Source organism: Pleurodeles waltl, chromosome 8 (assembly GCF_031143425.1).
Source record: "Pleurodeles waltl isolate 20211129_DDA chromosome 8, aPleWal1.hap1.20221129, whole genome shotgun sequence".
Taxonomy (NCBI): domain Eukaryota; kingdom Metazoa; phylum Chordata; class Amphibia; order Caudata; family Salamandridae; genus Pleurodeles; species Pleurodeles waltl.
Window position 1 is genome coordinate 1,189,135,730 of NC_090447.1, and position 22,354 is coordinate 1,189,158,083.

Here is a 22,354-nt window from a genome sequence, read left to right on the forward strand (position 1 = left end):
GGAGGAGGTGTGACCTCTTTCCTGCCCAGGCCCTTTGTCTTACGTCCTTCTAAGGTGCTAGCACTACCAGCAGGAGGTCAGACTCTTGTCTGTGGCGGCTCGGGAGAGCCTGCCAAAACAGCCCGGGACTTGTTAGGCTGGTGGCCACGCTTTAAGGGTGCCACCTGGGCATCTGCTTTTTAATCTAAAACATGGGCATCAGGGTTAAAAAGCACAGTGGCCGGGCCATTGCAGAGCTGAACATCTGAGCAGTGGTCAGATGCCATCCCATGTTACCTAATGGACCGCCTGTTACCCGGACCAGCATTGCAGTTTAACTGCTAGCACAGGGGCATATGTGCTTCTGCACATATGCCCTCACTCATGGAACAGTGCACCCTGCCTCCTGGGCTAGAGGGGGCCTTCCTTTATGGGGATTGACCTGGCCGTGGGCGGTAACAGAGACTCTGCCTGCACCTGGTATAGGCAGAGTCTCACTTGAGAAGCAAGCTGCTCGTGCAGGCTGACATGGCAGCTCTGCAACCTTTATTTTACTTGAGTCACTCAGGGTGGCACAATAAGTGGTGCAGCCCTGTTGACCCCTCCTTACCACTCTTTCCCTGGGTACCACTTACCAGGGACTTCCAGGTGTGGTAAGGGACTAGCCAATTGGCCTATGCAATTTTACATACAGTTATAAAGGAAAGAGCATTGGTACTGGAGCCTGGTTTCCAAAAACCAGCATCTAGCAGTTCAAATGGGGGCAAAAAGTGGGGTTATCTGCAAAGAAGCCTAGTTTGCTACACTGTCACATTTCAGGAGTCAGTAACCTCTTACTGAATCCTTAAAAAGGATTGCAAGATCATACCCATTTCGTATTTGGAAGGGTCATCACGTTATAGGCTTCCCTTCCAAATACCAAATTGGTTTGAGCTATATCCGTGTTTTTACAACCAAACTCCAGTCACAAAACATTGAAAAGTTACTGACTCCCAAGTTCAGATGGTTAGCCATTTGGGGTCCCTCTGATAACCACAAATCCGAGTGAGTCACAATTTGCAACCTATCTCATTATTAGTTATGAGGTAGGTCAGATTATAACTCACTTCAAATTGGAATTTCACAAACTGACTTGTTAGTATATAGGTCAGTTTATGAAACTGTTTTGTGGTCCCAAAAATACTGCTTGCAAATTACCACAATTTTTTTACGACGAGTATTCCTGCACGTCGGGCACATTATCATTATTATTAGTAGTAGTAGCAGTATTATAAAATGAACATTCACCAAAATGTGATAGTGTCCTTACCTCCATTATGTATGATGTACTTACATTTCTACATGCAAATCTAAGTAAAATTCAATTTACCCTGAATGGAACCTTTGTCTACTGACCAGCTGGATCATGAGCTAATTTCCCCAAAACATTGTAGTGTTCGCCACCCTCCTGCCCTTGCCTTTGACTCCAGAGCCTATATTTTACTAGGAGACCTCATCTTCCACCTGGATGTCTGTAACAACCCCAGCTTTATGGCATTCTTTGAAGGCCTAGGAAACCTCAGATTCACACAACACATTGTATGCTCAACAGACTTCACCGGATACCCAACCTTCGCCACCTTCGATATCGTAAAAATCACCACAACCATGCCTCTCACTAAGCATAATCACAAAATTGTCTACTTCCAAATCAACATCCTTCACCACACAAAAACTCATCCCCTCTAGCCTGGCCAGATGCAACTGGAACAGCATTGTGGAATCTAACTGGTCCCACACCCAGCACATGAAAAAGCTCGGCCTGCTGGTGATCTCAACAGCGACATCAAACAGCTCGATAACTGGATCACAGACTGCACCATGTAAACACAACACAGAACCTGAAAGCAGGCCAAGTGGTACACTGCAGAACGCGACTTTGTTAAACAACACTGTAAACAACTGGAAAGAAGATGAACTCTTACAAAGCAGCACAGAGACGCTACCACCAGCAGATCAGAGAAACCAAAAAGAAGGCCTTTGCAGAGCAGAGGACCTTTGAAGATCACGGGGACAGCAGCTCCAGTAGCTGTACAGAAATCTTCACAATCGTCAAAGATTTCACCACACCAGCTTCCACCGCTAACAGCATCACCCCCTTACAAGACCTATGTGACAACCTTCTGGAATTTTTCAAAATTCATTTTACAAAATCAAAACCATCTGGAACAACCTAGCCCTTAGCCTCTAGCCTAGCCACAAATAACCACAGAAACATTCTAAATGCCGGGGAAACAATCACCAGAGCACTGACTGGCCTGTACTACCATCGCACCTAGAATATGGGCGCCTCCCCAAACAGTGAAATACTCATCCGCATCTTCAAAACCTCCGTCACCACCAAATTCACAGAGGCCTGAAAATCCTGACGGTCAATGCACTTCTACAGAAACTTTTGGCAGATCCCACCCAGCCAGCACACTACCACCAGATCTCCCTGCTTCACTATGCAACTAAGCTCAGGGAGAAAGCTATCAACAGGAAACTCGCCCCCTACCTTGACACACACCAACTCCTAGACACCACGCAATCAGACTTCTGGCCCAGTGACAGCACAGAGACTGACCTCATCTCAGCAACATACAACATCAGGATGATCCGCGACCAACGAGAAACAGCTGCCCTCATCCTGATAAACTCTGAGTCCTTCGACACAGTCACCCACTTCACTGAGAACAGAGGACTACATGAAAAAGGCATCCAAGAATCTGCCCTCATCAGAATCTGCCCTTTCCTCACAGGAGATACACAATACATCAGGATGCCACACTAGACCTCGAACGCCAAAAACCTCATCTGTGGATCCCCATGGATAATCTCTCCCTCTGACCTTATGTTTTGTTATGCAAATTTGTAAAGTGCACTTTCACCCCGGAGAGTATCTTGATGCCAAGCAGGTGTCAGTATAGGGACACCTAAAGCCTAGTGGGACTACTCGAAAAAAAATCTGATATTTTGCTTTTTGTGGAATTCAAAATGTAAGGAGGAGGCTCTTATGTGTAGCAGCAGGTTGTTCCATGCTTTAGGAGTAATGTAGGAGAGGGCTCGACCGGCGGATCTGGATGTTAGTATGAATGGGATTTGTGCAAGTAGGGAGTCCAGATGTCTAGATGAGTTGAAGTGTCTGGAAGGTTTCTGATACCAGGTGTGATTGTTGGGGTATGCTGAGTCAGTGTTATATAGTGCCTTGAAAGTGTGGGTGAGGAGTTTGAATTGTGCTCATTTGTTAATGGGGAGCCTTTGGAGCTCCTCCAGGTGTGGTGTGATGTGAGTGCGGCGTGGGAGGTTGAGAGTGAATCTGGCCGTAATTTTCAGAATGGTCTGCAGCCTTCTGGTGATTTTTTTGTTGATCCTAACATAGAGGGTGTTCCCATAGTCCATTGTGCTTGTGACCAGGGTGTGCACGACGGTTTTCCAGGTGCTGATAGTGAACCATTTGAAAATCTTCTTCAGAACCTTCAGGATGTAAAATCTTGAGGCAGTGATGTCATGTCAAATGTGCTGTTGGTAATCCTGAGGTTTTTGGCGTGGGTGGTGGGAGTGGGTGTTAATCCTGGCTCTGTTGGCCACCAGGTAGAGTGATATGCTCTTCCCAAAGATCACAGTTTTGGGTCTTGTCAGTGTTCAGCTTTAGACAGTTGGACTTCATCCAGTGGGTGATGTCAGTCATGCACTCAATAACATCTACATGACCGTACTCACAGACCTCATCAGATCACACAGCATCAACATACTTTACTAAGCAGATGACACCCTATTAGACAAGAGCCCTGCAACAAAAAAGAACTTCACCACCTACATGACCACAGTAGCCTCCTGGGTGAGATCCAACTGTCTTAAACTCAACTCACACAAAACCAAAGTAGTGATATATGAATAGAAAACCTCAGCTTGGGATTCCACCTGGTGACCGGCAGACCTCATCTCCACACATACCCGTAACACCCATACCAGGAACTTAGGAATCATCGTAGATGACAAAGTTTACATGACAGCCCAAGTTAATGCGGTGACCTCCACCTTTTCCACATCCTGAAGATGCTGTGAAAATTCTTCTAGTGGAACCTGAGAATACTTCGAAAATGGCTATTCAGGCCGTGAGAACCAGCAGACTCTACAGACCACGCACTCTATGCAGGAATTACCAAATGGCTCACGAACAGGCTCCAAACTATCCAAAACACTTCAACTAGACTTCTCCTCAACTACCTCACCGCACCCACCGCACCCCACACCTCAAGCAACTTCACTGGATCCCTATACAGAAACATACTCAATTCCAACTCCTCACACACAGATACAAAGCTCTACACAGGAAAGGACTTGCTATCTTACCAGCTCCGTACATTTCTACCAACCTCACAGGCACCCCCCCGGCCAGTCAGTTGCACATGTACACCTCCTACACAAAGACAGAGCCGGAAGTTGCACTTTCTTGTACATCACCACCGAAGGTTGAAACAAATTCCCACACAACATCAGAGCCTCCTCATCACTTCTTGAATTGCACGAGAGGTTGAAGAGCTGGTTCTTTGAATGCGCCCTGGGAATACAAGCACCTACCCCCCTGCTAAGTGCCTGGATGCCCGCACAGGTGATTAGTGTGCTCTACAAGATGACATCATATATCACATGCCTGATCATTCAAAATGTGCTCATGTGAGGGGCACCAGAGGTTGATTATGGAAAATAGCTTGAAGATGAAAGCCACCCACACAGGTAATTAGTGTGCTCTAAAAAATGACATAATATAAAATGCCTGATCATTCAAAATGTGCTCATGTGAGGGACACCAGGGCTTCATTATGGAAAATAGATTGAAGATGAAAGCCACCCGCACAGGTGATTAATGTGCTCTACAAAATGACAAAATATAACATGCCTGATCATTCAAAATGTGCTCATGTGAGGGACACCAGACATTGATTATAGAATATGGCTTGAAGATGAAAGCCATACTACTGTCACTTTCAAACGCTTCTTCAAAGTTCTTAAAGTAAATGTTCTCATGATAAGACCTATTCTCCCGTATCGAACACGAAGTCCTTATAATTAGATCTACAGTTCTTATACTGCTTTCTACATTAAATAATTTTTTACAATTATACCCCCAGTCTCTACTTCTGATGCATCTGCCAGTTCTCCTAGAGAAGATATAGGGGGTTATTATGATCCTGGCGGATGGCGTTAATATGGAGGGAAGTGATTTCAGTCTCCATCCCGGCGGCCGTCACTTGCCTGCCTGAGGGATTATGACCCCGCCTACCGCCATGGTTTTCGTAGCTTCCTTACCTCCTTGAAAACCATGGTGGTAGGCACTATGAGTGACAGGGAATCCTTTCCCTGTCACTGATAGGGGTCTTCCACACCCCCCCTCCCAAGATTCCCCCCACTACATACACGCACCTTCATGCACACACGAGCACACACTCATACCCACATTCATCCATTAACACGCACATCCACACACACTAACATACATACAAGCACACACATTCACACAACACAACATACATGCACTCACACATCCATCCATGCACACACATACTACATGCATAACACACCAGCATACACGCACATGCACACACACACAGCACCCCCCAACCCCTTCCCCTGTAAGAGCACCCGACTTACCTGATGTCAGGGAGTCCTCCGGCAGGAGACGGAATGGGACGCTGGTGCCAGCAGCAGCATCCGCCAGCAGAACATCGGCAAGCCATATTATGGGTCATGATACGGTCCACGGCAGTCTACTGGCGTGGCGCTGCTGCTGACAGCAGCGCCACCTTACTGCCGTCCGCCGGCATGGCCACAGACGGATTTCAGCCATCCTTCTGGCAGAAATCCGGCTGTGGTCATAATCCGACTGACGGTTGGTAGCGCAGCGACGGTCATTTGGCGGCCGTCGCCACGGGGGTAGGTGGTTTTTACCACCAATATCATAATGAGGGCCTTAGTCTTTGTCACATCAAGTATACTTTTCATTGGTTCTTGTATATGGATTTGAATTTCAGTTCTTATTTTACCTTGTAAGTTTTGCATGTCAGGCTGAGTTGGAATGTTCATCATTCTTTGCTTGTTACAGTCACATGTATCAATTCAAGTGCTTGAACCACCCTAAATAAGGAAGTATCATATAAAAGCTATTATCGGCCATAAAGTATTATCAGGACACAGCAGTTTTATGAAATATAACGTTTTTTCTCTAAACAAGAGCATGTAAAAGAGACTTCTCATGGTATAAAATGCAATAGGAAGGTTGGCTCTTGGGCTTAAAGAAAAAAACGACACCACACTGGAATCCCTCAAATACCTGTACTGGCACCCAGTCAAGCAAAAACACCCAGTCCAAAAACTTAAGCCCAGCCCACAGAATATTACTTAACAAAGCTCAAAAACACATTTTATAAGACAAATCAAAGCACCCTGCCACAAACCAGATTCCATTTCAAGCACATATGATTGGGAATAAATTACCGAATGAGAAAGTTTACGTTCTTCTAGGTAAGCAGTGAAGAAAGCCTTTCTTCCCTGTCCCAGCGTTTAATTTGTTACATATATTTAGTGCTTACGAACTGTAAGCTAGGATTGACATTAGAGACACAGGCTGAGAGAATTTATATTAATAGTTTGTGCGTGGTTTCTTTTTGTCTACTCAAATCTACTATCCCCCTTATTATTTGTGGCCTGAAAATTCCGACAGGGCTAGTGGTAGGATTTATGCTTTTTGCGGTAACACCACAGCTCTGCTGTTTCACTGGAAGATTTCAACTTCTGCAAACAGGCAAAGCCCTAGGGAGGAATACTGGCAGGAATGTATGTGGCACTTCTAACAGTAAATCCAATTTCTGTGTGCCATTCCGAAAAATAGTATTGCCTATTTCCCCACCCTCGGAAATACCAGGATGATTGGTAACAATAACTCTGAGTAGGGAATACGTTTTTTTTTTATAGGCCAATCATAATGAGGGCCTTGTTTCGAAAATACTGATTTAAACTGGTGCACCATTTGGAACCCTAAGTGTCAGCTTCTACAGAAATGTCAATTGCTATGTTCTTCTCACGGGTTGAGTGTAGAGCACTGGATCTGAATTAGAAAGATAGCACTGAGGACTGAGTCATTTTGCACCTGTAAATGGGCAGTGTCAAACCAGCACATACGCTAATGATGCAGTGTGAAACACCATTTGTGCTGAGAGATCCTTACATTAAAAATACATCCACTGACCAATCAGCACAAAACATAACTTGTATTGAATGACCTGTGCAGAATAGCGGGCCGGCCAAACACACATGCGCAGTAGGCTCTCTCCAGCCCGGCACTTTGTTGCTGGGCTGGGGAGAGCAGGCACAGGCTCCCATTCTGCTTTGGAGCGCCCTGGCAGGGTGCTCCCAGCCAATCCTAACACTGCTCTGAGCAGAGTCAGGATTGGCCACAGGGCAGGCTGGGATCTTGTGCCTTCAGTCGAGGACGGAGGAGCGGAGCAGTGCAGTGCAGAATTAAAGTAAGATTTTTTTATTATTATTTTATTTTATTTCTCCCCCGCCACGCGCCGCCACGCCCCTTTTCCCTCCCACAAGCTGCCACTGAGCACTCTTCATTGGTCAACCAGTCAAAATGTTGTTTTCCACTGATTAGTCAGTGCACCTGTCAGTTGGTGCAAATTCTCATTGACATTTTTAAGTCACCAATGTAAAATTGTTCAGAGGCTCATTTAAGATTTGGGGGCAGATGTAGAGAAGTTTGCAGACACAGCAGGTATTTTTCCCCCTGAAGGGGAGCCCTTTTGGAAGAAAATATGGCATGGCAATGCTGCTGTCACAAATGTGGGCATTGGAAATGAACTTACTTGGGAGTTAACACTGAGATCCAAATTGTTCCTGTCACACTATCATTTTTTTCAGGCACATGGATTACGCTTTAAAATATTTTGGCTTAGGGCCATCTAGCTTTCAATAATGGTCCTGCACAAAATGGATGCTACTGTAACTATTGACCTATACAGCGCCATTTTTACTTGCACTAGGACAGCAAAATGTTGTTCCTGATAGGAGAACTAATGGAAGCTCCAGCACTGGCAGTACTGCCATGCGCTGCCATCCAAATTCTTCTAAATTAGCATCTTAATCATTGGTACAGTCAACCTAATCCATCCGCCGGCTCACAGCCATCTACGCTAAGGGTGATATTCCACAGCTGAACCAGTTGATCCTAGTCTTGCCGTCTTTACCAAGTGAAAATAGCTTTGAAATCTGTTTGGTTCATATCATTTTTTTCTGCTTTAGCCTCACAGTCAATGAATTTTGATTGACGGTGTATACTTTGGATGCTGTACAATACCTATGTAGATCCACGGTCCATACAATGTTTCATTGATACTCAACCACAACTTATCATTCTAGTGTATCTTAGAGAACATGGCAGAGTCATTCTGTGTTAGTTGCTAGAGTAATAAATAAGGGCAGCCAGCAGAGAAGGTGAGTAAAAGATTACTTCGACTATCTTTTGTAATCAGGAAAAAGTGGCCATTTATGAAAACTGATGTGGAGCAGTGCACTTCAACTCCTGTGTTTTTGTTTGCAGGTCTGACTACAGTCGCATGTCGACCACCAGCAGTGAGTACAGTTTTGTTTATGTGCAGTTTCCAGAATGCGGCACTATTTTTTACAATTGTACTGCTCCAATGAATGTGCACACGTACCTTTCCAATAAAATGTTTTTGTGTTTTAAATTGTTTGGATGGTGTAATACTGAAGGTTTTCCTAGGCCAATGGGCCACATGTATTCTATTCCTTTGTGTCTTACACAGAGCAGAGCGATCTGGGTTATGCACCAGACGCCACACCTCCTCCCAGATGCTGTACTAAAGCATAGCTCTTATTTTTGGCTTCTTATGAGGCACAGTGTGTGTAGATGGAAGAAGCAGGTGTGGACCACTTTGTGAAATTTGGGTCTAGAGCACAGGTGTCAGCCATATATATGTGGCATATTTTAGAATAGCCACTTAAAATGCAGTATCCTACAAATAAAGGAAATGGAATGCACTTAAATAGTCAGTGGTTGTTCTAAAAAACTGGCATGCATTCAGCCGTTCTTGACATAAGGTGTTCTTGAAAGAGGATAGAGCCCAGACAATGGAGAATATAGAGTCCAGGCTCTCTTGTGCACAAAATCACATTTGGTTAGGTGTGGGTTACACACACACACACACACACATCCCTGACACCCTGTGCAGTTTTGCAGGTCAGCGGCCTGCTTCCAGTGGCAGATAATAGAGTAGTTTGGCAGTGCCACTGAATCTACAGTTACAGGCGCTTGGGTGCTTGACCAACTTGCGGACTTAGCTCGGCCACGCCTACCCTACTATGCTCCAAAGTACACAGGCATTTAGCCACTTCCATCCGAAGAGAAAGGGAACCCAAGGACAAAGAGGGACCGGCCAGCAAGCAGAAGCATGTAAGAATCCCATTCATTTTAGGGGAAGTACTTCCTGGGTAGCACATGCTGCACCAGGGGCTCAGTTCAAAACAGGTTCAGACTGGAAGAACCGGTATACATCGGGCACAAAGAAGAAATAGACCAAGGCCATGCTGGCTCAAGGAATAGAACAGAAACAGTGGCAAAGCAAAACCCAGCTGCCCAGTCTCTGCCATGGGTTCACCTGTTCTGACAACTCACCCAAGTGACAAGACTGGGTTAGGTAATGATGCACAACAAGAGCTCTAGAGCAACCACTCCGGGCCCTCTTGATTTGTTCATTCTTAGTCATTAATATTAAGTCTAGGTTTTTTTTTTGCATAGAGCTACAGACCTCCCATCTTTGAGATTAATTTCAGCATGTGTCCGGGGAGAGAGAGAAGCATTGAGGCCCTTACTCTCACGAGACAGGAGGGGTGGAGCCATGGAGAGGGAACAGGTCTGAATAACCCACACCCCAAAAAATAGAACTAAAGATTCTTACGGCACCGTTGATGTCCTTGGGAAATTGCCAACCCGCGTGTACATGATCTGTGCCCAGCGTCCAAAGCCACTCCGCACTGGGGCTCCCGCTCAGGTTATCTCCCACCGCATGGTATTGGCTCCTCACCCGGAAACGTAACCGTATGAGCAGATCCGATATCATATGACCCATTGGCGTGTTGGAGTTGGCAGGTCTGGAGATTAATATAATTTAGGGAATGGTAAATATTCAAGCTCAAGTGATCCGCGGTGTTACACTACGCACAGAAGTCACAGCCCATTAACCGGCGCACAAGACGTATTAGTTTAAAGTGCGTGTATGCTTAAGTGAAATCAGAGAGAAAACACGCTTCCCTCACAGAGTGGACATTAATCTCTGACGGGAGGAACGCTGCCCCATGCGAGCTGCTTCGGATGGAGCCTGAAACCAGGACAGACCTGTCAATCAATCATGGTTACACGGCGGAGAATACCAAGGGCGTGTAATGTAGAGGGGTGTGCTTCAGTTGATTTAGATTGGCCTTTCCTTTATACAAACACTTGGTGATTTATAGGCAGAACCTTTGAGTGCTGCTCATGGCAGAGTAATCCTCAATGCTGACAAATGACAGCACTATAGACAAATGGAAAGCCAGCCAGGACAGAGGGTGTGAAATGAACCCAGCCTGCCCTCTGATCCAACTAGATGTCTTGACCAATCTTGTTCCCCAGTATCGGTGGCCCGGCTGGATGGCTAATGGCACTTTGCATAACACGGCTCGGGCATCTGTCTGCCTGAGGTCGATTGTTGCACGAATACACGAGTGACAGAGTTATGTTGGGCTGTGAGTGTCATGTCTGCATTTGTGGTCCAGAGCTCTCCACTGAATCCCTCCGCCAGGCCCATTGATACAGCCCCATCTGCCGACCCATGAGCATCTCTTAATATAGTTTATCTTAGCAGCTCTTCATAATTCTGTGACAGGAACTTGGCCCAGTATGTTTCTTCATTTAAAAAACATGACACTGCTTATTTTGTACTTCATGTTCTGGAAACGAAAGCTTGAAAAACCATGCACAACATTGTGAGTGCTTGTCTGGCTTGTCCTGCCAAAGATGTATTTTGCAATGTGCTGTATTGTGGAACAAACAGGACAAGTAAAGCTACTAATGCAATTCAATATAGTTCAAAAAATGAATAGTAAAAAAGTCTGTAAAGTGTAGATGTGCAATCGAGACCTAAGGGTTGCAGCCTTCACCCACCTGTTGTGTTACTAAGTGCGTAGTACATGAATGGGCGCACAAAACCCGATAGAAAATGCCTCTTATTTAGTGTTGAAATGAGGGTGGGGGAGTTTGAAATCCCACTGCTTGCTGTGATGAGCAGCTGTCCCGCAGGACACGGTGACCTTGCCGGCACAGGTCACGGCCATTGTGTTGATTACTGCTGCGTGTTTAGATCACTCCCTCCTCAGCGGTGACAGGCTTTATCATTCTCACAATGCACATCCTGCTCGCTGGCAAGAGACTGCCAATGCCTTCCACATATCCTGTCTCTTTAGGGCGGAGCTCTGCAGCCCAGAGGGATGACAGGCCATATCTGGGTGATGGTTTATCTTTCCATGTCCCAACATTAAAATTTGTACTTCTACGAACCAAAACTATAAAACACCAGAATTGACAACTAAACATTACAAAATATGCATAAAAAAAACTGAAAACAAATGAGCACAGACCAAACAGCAGCCGGCTGCTAAGTGGAAATAGGGTGTACATAATATAATTAGTAATGAAACATAGCAAGAAAACAAGCTAATGATACTGAGATATTTGAGAAACACTATTATCGAGATGAAGTAAAAATACTTCAAGAGCAAATATAAGAAACAGTGTAATTGCAAACTTTCACGCCAAGTGAAGCTACTGTGGCTGCTTTCCACTTGTAGAGTAGGTATTACCTGTCAGCACTGGAAGATGGATCCACCATGGAGTAGTAAGAGAGCAGGTACAACATAGAATCTAAAGATGTAAAATACTTTGTGGAACAGAGCGGACTTAGGGACCGCATCATCGCGAGACATACATACTCGGCCCATAGTGAAACAAGCATTTGCAATGCAGTGGGTCTCACATTTGTTTGAGTTAGAGCTATTAGGTTGTAAACTCCTAACCAGACTTTTCTTGCCATATAAACTGAAATTGAAAAGTAATACAATTTTATATAAGCGAGCGTGAAGGAGACACACAAAAGGAAACAGAAGTTCGCACGCAGTGAAACGTATCAGCAAAAGTGCAACTATCCATGTAACTGGCAAAAGTGCAATTATCCATGTAACAGAGTCGATGTCATGCAAAGCGCTCGCCTATTGCCCAGCGAGATCGCCCTGCATAGGAAATAAAAAGAAAAAGTAATCCAAAAGCCATGCGGAAAACATGAAGCCTCGTATGTTTTCAGTAGTTTACCGGTGCTCACGAGAAGGGTTAAACACCAGAAAAGGCATGATGTATGCATGCCTTTCACAAATTAAATCAAGCGCATTTTAAAAGGCAAGCCCAAGAACCAACCAAACTGATGTGCGTGACATGAGCGTGGTTAAAAGCCCACAGAGAGATTGCAACAGGGGCCAGGGCGATTGCGCGTTCAACCCTAAAAAAGTTCCAGTTGCATTTTCAAGCAAAACTACTTTACAACTAAATATTGCACAGCATGTGAACCTAGCATAGTCTCGAGGCGCAAAACTATTGTTGCAGGTAAAGTAAGGTGTTACTTCTATTTTGGGAGCTGATTGCTATTTTCCTTATATTTTGGAAGCTGATTGGCACTTTAGCTTCCAACTATCCACCATCCGGAGATATACAGCGCTATTTTGCATTTTGCAGGATACTCTGTATACTTTAATCTCTATTAGTCAACTCTTTCATTTTCATTTACACAGCATTGCCACAAAGTTTACCTTAAAGGGAAAGTAGCTCACAGCCCTACAAAAGAACATTTAATTTCCAAAGGGAATGATTCTTTATGTTTCTTCAACAGTCTTGCTCCTTTAAAAAAAAGTTAAGTAACTCAAGGACATCTAAAACACCTGACCACATCTAATCTATGGTGGAGTGTCTATGGTAATAGAAGCCTGTACCAATTAATACCTACATTAAACGTGGCTCCTACTTTGCTTGGCTCCCCTTCTGCTTCTACAAATTCCTTCATTCATGTGAACATTGGTTATTGTGGTGCCCCATATTTTTCAACACAGTTTTATAGGATTAGATCTCTCAAGAAAGTATCATATTGATAAGTCATCCACAGGTTGCTGTGAAATTATGGCTTATTCAAGTCAAGTGATTGCATACATAGATTGTACAAATCTTAGCTAGCCAACACGTTTCACACCGTGTGGTGATGTAATTCACGGAGCTTTTCAAGATTCAACTTATTTTTGCTGTTTGCCTTTTAAAGTCTCTTAAATAGTCATTATCCTCAAGCAGTATCCAAATAAGGGCGGGGATGGCCTTTCATAGTGCTGCTCAGCTCATGCAGTCATATCCTCTCAGTTTGTGCTCAGGTGGGACTTGAAAAATAATGGGTGCTACAATTCCTAAATTTCTTATGCATGTTGGAACTTATCAGCATCTACACTGTGAGACAATTAAATATTTTTAAGTGACATCTGTTATCCTTATACAGTTTCTATACTCCGTAACCGATCACATTATTGAAGATTTGACATGCACCAGTGGGCAAGCTCGGTGAGGGCACTTGCTTCATATGCTTATATGCTGTAATATTCACAAACAGGAATGTTACCGGGGGTTTGAGAACCGACAAGTGCCACTCATACACTGAAAAAATTAATTTTGGGGCCTTTTGTAGTAACTTGATGCAATGACTGGATGGCAACCTAAGGATGATGCTTTACATTGCATTAGGGAAGCACCATCCCTGTTGAACGAGGTAATATTAATTGACAAAGCTTCAATATCTTTTCTAAATTTTATGTGCTGGTACCATAACCCCCTTAGCCCTCACTGTCAGTTGTGGTTAACCTTTGGACTATTTGAAACATACATAGGATGGCTTCCGTATTCTTTCATAGTGTGTCTAGTAAGATACTGCCTCTAAAAGACTCTTTGCCCTACTTGGTGACCCAATCCTGAGCCACGTACTGTAGTATATTCATTGTGAGGTTTACGATTGCTTTTTTCCTGGTAGTTGGAGAGAGGCTGTGGGAACTGACATATGGGTACTCTGCAAATGCAGCTTGAGGATTTAGAAGAATGCTTTTAGATGGAATTTGTGCCACCGTCTTGTAATTTATGAAGGAAACATTTTCAATTGCTGCCTTTCGTAAGACCTTGAAGCATTTGAACACATCCATCCACCTTGCTTAAAGTAAGTAACCCCCACTATCTGACCACCTGTGAGATCTTGGTCGTCACTCCTAGGACTCCTTCCCCACTGTTATGAACCAGGCAGTAAAGCTGACAACAGTCCTGGTGATCCTAGACTGACATTTCTGCAACATTTTGTAAACTGGGCTCCCAAAAACGGATTTACAGGTTGCAAAGCTTCAAAGAAACAATGAACGAAATGTTTAGAAAACACAACCACTTAAAAGCAGTCATAAATATACTTTGCATCTCCCAGGTGAATGCAAGCAAGAATGAAATTTAAAGTCCTGTGAATCATGTGCAGTTCTCTCTAGGGCACACAGGCCACCAAATCCAAGGAAACTAACACCCAGGACATGCCATGCGTGAATCTGTGATCCCTGACTGCAAACACGATGAACCAGCCAGCCTTCAACAGCTTGAAACACAGAGAAGGATCTTCAGAATACCAGAGCACCACTTTATAAAATGTTTTGAACTCACGCTTAACAACTGTTCAGGACACACCTAAAAATGTAAATATTCAAACCCATCTTTAAATGATCTCCATGCAGAATAGAGATAAAAATTCTGCAATAGTGGATGAGAGCTCCAATCTACATATCAATGACTCCCAACTCCAGCGTCCCTGCCTTTACAGATGTTTTGTCATTCACAGTGCTCTGAAGTTACTAAAAGTAACTTTCATTCACAGTAGTGTCAAGTTACTAAAAGTAGCTTTATAAAACCTCGAAATAAATATAATGTTCTAAGTGAAAATCCTCATGGCAACAAATATGGAACTGTATCAGGCATTGCAGAGAGGCAAAGTATCTAAAGTTAGGAATGATCATGAGTTCCAAGGGGAAACTTCAAAGTGAAACTAATTTGCAAACAAGATCATTAATTCAGTAAAGCAACCTGTTTTGGAGCTGGATAGATTGTGCTCAGATATAGTCAGGTTCTAAGGCAAATAGTGATTAGACAGGACCCTTAAAAATAAACACGAAAATGTCTGAGTTCCAGAGAAGTTCCGTCACTACTATCGTCTATCTAGAGAAGTGAGAGTGTAAGCACGAAAAGCCAAGAATGACTTCAGATATATGATTTATTAGGTGGATGAAGATTGCATGACTCTCAAAGGAATGCCCAAGGACTTCTTCTATAGAGTGTTAAATCATTAAGAGGTAGACAGCGTCTGAAACGCAAAAGGGTAGTGAAATGTCACATTGGAAACTCGAAAAAAGATTAGATAGTTCAAGCTGGGAACATGCAGGCGTTGCTGCTTCCAGAGCTGATTTTGAACGTAGAGAAACTACACCAGGCCACAAGGTTTCTTCCTCTTTAGTAATGGGGGGGGAGGGGGGAGGTTGACGAGAAATGTAGAGGTTGAAGAAAGATTTGTTGTGACTTTGCATACAAGTGACTTTGTTATATGCTGCAAGGCTGAGGATCTCAGTGAAATATAAAGGTTCCATGTTCAAGTCAGTCAGGGCAGCAACTAGCGTTTTTGAGATCTTAGAGTGGGGACTAGATAACGGGTGAGAGTGTCACTGCAGGAATATTTTACCATTGGATGATCTTCCCTTGGTCATCAGGCACATTACTACATAAAGAATTTTTAGCAGAAGAGCAGAGAAGATTTCAAAAGGTTTCTACAGTGAACATGATCTGCAACCACAACAAGCATTGGCAAAGTCAATAGGTCTCACCTATGAGAGCTATTGGCTTCAGCAGTGTTTTAGTAGCCATGCTGTACAGCAGTGTGGATGCTTTGCAGCATGTCTAAAAATAATTTGTATAAGGTCTATGATGCAGCCTGGGCTAATGTGCTTTTTTAAGTGCATTAGTGTTTGATGTACCAGTACTTTTTTGCCATTATTTTTAGCCATGCTGCTGTACTCCAAGGCTACAAATTATTGCCAAAGTTGGCAATGCTTATGCCGCACAGCAGGAACATAAGGCAGTGGCAGAGCCAGTAGTCTCAAAGGTGCCACCTATTGGCTTTGGCAATGCTTGTTAGGTCTCAGTATAACACTCCTTTGATTCAGACTGAATCAGTTAATCCCCCCAATGCAGAAAAAAATGTAATTTAGTAAAAAATCTTATCACATAAAGAAAGCAATTGCATCCATGTCCATGTCTTAATGAAAATACAAATAAAAGCAGATAACATCTGTTGTCACAATAAACATCCGTTTCAAAGGAGAAAAGGCTTCTTTCAAGTATGTGTGGCATAGTAAAACATAGCTACAAATGCCAAGAGATTCAACAATGATGACTGGGACAAAAATAAAAGTAGTACCTCAAATCAGAGCACGATCGGCGGAAGGACAGCAATGAAGCTGAGGCAATCAGTACTTGGTCCATGCTAAAGCCAAAAGAAGAGGAAGTGAAGCCACGTGGCCAAATAGAAGGCAGCAAATAAGAGTGGCATCAAAGACAACGAATGTTAAGCAATGGGAGGGCTGCTAGTCCTGTGTATACAATATCTCTTGCAATGGATGAATGGCAATGATGTCATATTTAGGGGAAACTAACAAATTTAGCAAAATGCTGCCTCTTCAATGCTTTCTCTTTATTTTGGAGATAATTAGAGACAACCCCTAATGTAGATCTTAAGTTTTTTAGTGAGAACATATTGGCAGGTTTGTAATAAGAAATGGTGCCACAACCTGTTCATTTTGTATCTTCTGTAGTCGTTAGAGCAAACACTTCAGGCACCCAAGATAAATTGTTTTGCCATGGTCAGTCTTATATAACATGTCATAGTAGTTTAAGCCACACTTGTAGAAGAAAAAAATTGTAACACATATCTTACAATTTGCATTTTAAAGAAACATTAACACAGTACGGAAGAGATTTGGCATTTCAGGGGTAGAGATGAATCGAAGAACACTCCTAAATTCTTAGCCAGCTCCACAAAGCAGGAAATTTACCAACATGAGTAGACCAAATAGCTTCAGCCCATGATCATCAACTGTAATCTCAAATTTTGTGGGGTTCTTCTATAAGATATTGATACACACCAATCTCGGAATAATAGAGAAACGATGATCTACATATCTCATCAGTTAATTGACTATACTGTCAAGGAACACAAGGAAAAATAATGGCCATGTGATACAAAGCAGAAGCTTGCAGGTATATACAAAGTGTTGTTTTTTTAGGGATACACAATTTGCTTACAGGGTAGTCTATACAATAAATTAAAAGATGGAGGGGAGCAGGTACTTGTGTCTTCCTTTTACACCTATGATAGAGGGTTAATGAAGCAGGTTATTAATTAATGGGCCGGCAGTGAAGGGTACTTTAAAGACAAAATCAGACTCTCAAACATGAAAGAATGGTTTTATATATTAGTTTCATAATGGATGGGAAACGTTTGTGATTAACAGAAAAGTGTCTTCCAAATTGGGAAGCGAGTGCAACAAACAAAGTGATGGATCAAATGCTTGAACTAATCTCAGCCACTGGTGATCACTTGAGAGTACATTCAAGTGCACTCTTCACTCACCACGCCACTCTAGACAGAAGCCTGCCCTGTGCAAATCAGTTCTCACCCTCTCCTCGTGGGTGCAGTCCATCCCAAACTGCCAGGCAAGGCCCCTCCAGAATATTACCCAACAAATCCCAGACTAGTTTGCACTTCATCTGTTGAGTGCAGCTTGAGTCCTATGGCACAGTAGGCATGTGTGCATACCCGACACACTTAGGGCATCAACTGCAACAAACATCAAAGTGATGGATGGAATGCTTGAATTAATCTAATCTAATCTAATCTCCTATATGAAATACAGATGCACGGAGTGTAATAGCTATTTATTACTGTTATTAAGGGTGAGAAGGAACAGAATGACTCATGGGAGCTGAAACCTCGTGAGGGACTTCCTTCTTTTCCCCTCTCTAAAACTGGTATATACTATTGGATTCATTCTCTGCAGGCTTTATACTGTTTTTTTAAAACGTATGTCACGTTGAGGTTTTGATTGGTTTGGTTCTGTTACAGTAAGTACATACAGGCTAGGTCATTTGTTTTATGATTTTTTGAATGTATGGTGTGTTGGATTAAGAAGTGATTTTAGGCATGCTGGAACCTGGGACAGAGTTAGAGGTGGCCATTTGTGTGGTGCCCAAGTGAATTGCAAATTTCCGCATGCATAAAAAATTAATTTCTAGACTTCCTTTTGCACTTTTGGTCAGAAAACACATGGCACTATCTTAAAGCTCGCCCTTGTTCTGGCCCTTTTGCACCGACATTAAATGTTTTATATTTCTCACAGAATTCCCTACACCTCACTCGGTCTGACTACAACTTACATTTTAACCATACACGTTCAGTCACTCCACTTACAGTTTTGACCATTTCGACGATGTTCCCTTTGGCCTGGTCACAGATAAAGCTACAGGCCAGGACACACTGCGCTCTTTCAGGAACTGCAATAGAGAGGGTGCAGAAAGGACCCCAGTAATGATAAATGACAGTGTATTTTTAGTAAGGGACATTTTCGATATTACTCTCTCTAGATACAGCTTGTACATGGTCTTCATGAGCATTAGGTAGTCTGTATATGTTCGCAGTCATGGCAGATCTCAGGATAAACCTGAAAGGCGTGGGGATTGGGTGCCTATGGGAGTGGGGACCTGAGCTGGAAAGCTCTAAGCTTTAAAGAAAGTTAGAATAAAGCCGTAAGGAAAGGAAGCAAAGCTGATCCTGCATCTTTTAAACAGACGGCGCACTGCAGTGACTCACTGTGTGTCTGCTAAGCTCCAACAAGCTTTGTGTGGTTATATTTGGCAAAAATAAGCTGTGCCAAATCCCAGCACTTTTTGGATGCTGAATACATTTGTACAGCTGAACATTCTCATAGTATGAAATATGTACATTTGTCTCTGCTGAAATACTAGACAGTACATTTCATTCTAATTCAGAAAGATTTGCGAATTGATTCTACTGGCAATTGAGGACAGTTTTTCCTAGACACACATTATAAAAAGTTACTACAACAGAATCACGAGTGTTCTCTGTCTGCACAGTACATATCTCGTTTTCATTACTTAACTGGACTGACAGGATTTTTGTTTTTTTCCTGATGTATTACATTGCTAAAAGGCATTCTATCCACCGCCCCCACTCCCCTTTAGGGCAACCTTATCAATGATCCCTTTGTTGAATAGCTGAAATCACTAAAATAGTTGCAAAGATGACAATCTGTTACCTTCGCATTACTCCTTCACTTGTATCAGAAATCGGGGTTTATTGCAATCTACAAAAATCCCAAGAGTACTGAAAAAGGTAGATGTCCTTGAGTATTCATATATTTCAAGTGTACGTATGCATTATGAGCTGGAATGGTACGCATGCATAAATCTGACGCAAACGAGCATTTACACATTTAACTCTGCATTTAACTTTTTTTTTATTTATTTACCTATATGTCATGTTGTTTTCTTTGCAGAGACATGCCATCCTTAATATCCCTGTTAAATATTAAACAGGTCTGTCCTCTTCCTCTGCCCAGAGTGGGGTGCCACCAGCTAGTGGTATGTGTATGCCCACAAATCTAAGATTGTGGAGGTTTACAAAATTTGTAGGTATATTGTATTGTATTGTATTGTATTGTAGTAGTATTTATATAGCTCTTACTACCCCTGACGAGGCGTTGAAGCGTTTTTCGGGGAGTAGCACGCTACTTCGGAACCCAAGATGAATTAGTGGTGGATTAGTATAGGGAAATATGAGTACAGTTTTAGTAGTATTATGAATTAATTTGAGCAGAGAATATGTGAGTTTGTTAGTTGGATTGACTAGAGTATTGGAGGGATAGAGTTGGGATGAACCCAGAAGTGTTAATTGGGAGTTTACCAAGAAAAGGCCACAAACAACCCAAAACTTCATTCTTGAATCAGGAAAATCAAACACCCTTCCTCAATTTTCAAATTCGCAGATGCACTTTGCAAAAGTAGAATCCCACAAATCCTGGTTCTGTTTTTAACAGTGCACTCTGTGGTTTAGGCAGTTGTGCCAGACCGGGATATATGTGCAAGATGGGAGATACTGTGCAGCCTACATCAGCACACAGATGTACATTCCGTGGAAACAGTTTCATTCACGGCGCTTCAGCGACCAAAACAATGGGTTGTTAGGGCTCGCCGTGCTGCAGCTAACTTCTGCTGCCTGCCTCCTTCATACTTTATAGGAAGAGAACTCATGACAACGATGAGGTTAACTGAAGAGCTACTTTTGCCAGGGGCTGGTGGTGGGTTGTGGGCTTTTGAGGTCCACATTTGAAAGTAGAGGGGCTGCTACCCTGCTCGTCCTCTGGCAATGTAGAAGGATGTCAGTTAGATATTCAGGTGCTGAGCAACCATGATGTGCGGAGTTAGAGAACCATTGGCTGCGCAGGATGAGATTTAGATAGGACGGCTCAGTTTCTGCACACGCGAGTTGCATATATGCTTTGTGTTCCATCCTGATCGCATCACAAAGTTAAGATGCTCCCAGTCCCACATTTTCTTCAGAGCTCTGGAAACAAGCATAGAACTTTCCCTCAGCTGTGGCTGCAGCAGGCAGCCATTTTTAATTGGACTTTTCTCCTCTGTCTGATTCTTAGTAGAGCGTTCTAAAACTCGGTTGCAAGAGTGAAAAAGTGCATTTTATTTTTTATTTTTCTCCAGAGGAAAAACATGTTTCCGCGTAGAGAAAGCCTTTCCCCACACTGCACCAAATCTTTCCATCCTAAAAAAACAGTTACCCCATGTTTTGGGTGGAATATATCTCTAACCATTTCCAGGGGGAGGGGGCGTGAAATTTCAGTTTGTGAATGCCCTGAAACATTCATGTTTACAGACGTTCACAAATTTACAGGACTAATCACCCTTATTCTGCCCACTTCCCACCCCTTGCACTGGAATTATTGCTGTAGGTGTAAATGAAGACATTTTTGACTATTTATGTACATTTACTGCCGAAAATGCTTTTTTTTTGTATCGAACCCTAAGGCTTTTTTCATTTTTTTTTCTTTTTTGTACTATGAGGAAACCCCTCTTTCACCATCCTCCTCCTGGTTCTGAGATATTCTCTCCCTGTTGCCACAATTGATAAATATTTACTCCTGCCTTTAGAAGAACTAAATCACTCACTCGGCAGTTCTGAAATTATCTTGCAGTGCCCACTCTCTGCCCCGTGAGGAGATTTACTCACGCCTCAAATTACACTATAATTTTTCATGGGAGTAAATTCCTTTGTCAGTGTAAATCTACATTTCGTACATGCAGCCTTTTGTGCACCTCATTTCAAACTACGGGTAGAAATGGCTTTGTGGATCGAACCTTCTCAGAACATATCATGACTCCAGTAGTGAAATAATTAAGTGTGCCCATTTGGGTGCAAGTCTCTCAAGTGGTGTAGTGTAGGAAGGTGCAAGAGTATCTCTCACGTGACAGGGAGTATGACGGGAGAGGAAACGTCGTGGATTTTTTTCTGTCAAGTAAAAATAAAAAGTTAAAAGATCCAAGTGTTCCTAACCATGTGTTTGTGTGCTGCATGCAAAGTGTTATTGCACGCATAGTGTTCTCATGTATAAGTTGCAAATTTAGATGAATACCTAAAACACTCATACATTATGGACATGAGGAGGCTTAAATCATGTGTTGATAGTTCGCTCGTTTCCCCTGTTTTTATGACTCATTTCACTGGTACAGTCCTTGCCATTGGCTTCAATGTCACTCAGAGTGACGTAGCCCTCTTTTAGTTTGTCACCACCTGTCGTCATTCTTCACGGACTTCAAATCTGCCTATGCTCAGTATATTCTCTCCTCATGGAGCACTATCTGATGAACTTTGGGTGGCCCACCTCCTTATGTCTAGTGATAAATGTCCTGAAATATCTACACATAACGTGTGCTTCGCCCTTATGTACATATTGTACATGTCTGACTTTTGTGCTGGTGCCTACACCTAGGAATTCGTACTGGAGGGTGTACCTCGAATGCAGTTCTTAGGCTAAATAGTGCAGTTTTCTTTGCACC

At 43.0% G+C, this 22,354-nt stretch overlaps 1 protein-coding gene across 7 annotated transcripts in view; it reads left to right on the forward strand.

The window, feature by feature from the left end:
• FAM124A (family with sequence similarity 124 member A) overlaps positions 1-22,354 on the forward strand; it is a 224,977-nt gene that overhangs the window by 94,213 nt on the left and 108,410 nt on the right. For 6 of the 7 annotated variants that reach the window (XM_069205435.1, XM_069205436.1, XM_069205440.1 and 3 more), the window contains one exon: positions 8,603-8,634. The exons of the other annotated variant lie outside the window; for it this stretch is intronic. In XM_069205435.1, coding sequence (XP_069061536.1) covers positions 8,603-8,634 — 32 coding nt within the window. The remainder of the gene's footprint in view (positions 1-8,602; positions 8,635-22,354) is intronic. 7 annotated transcript variants of the gene reach the window in all.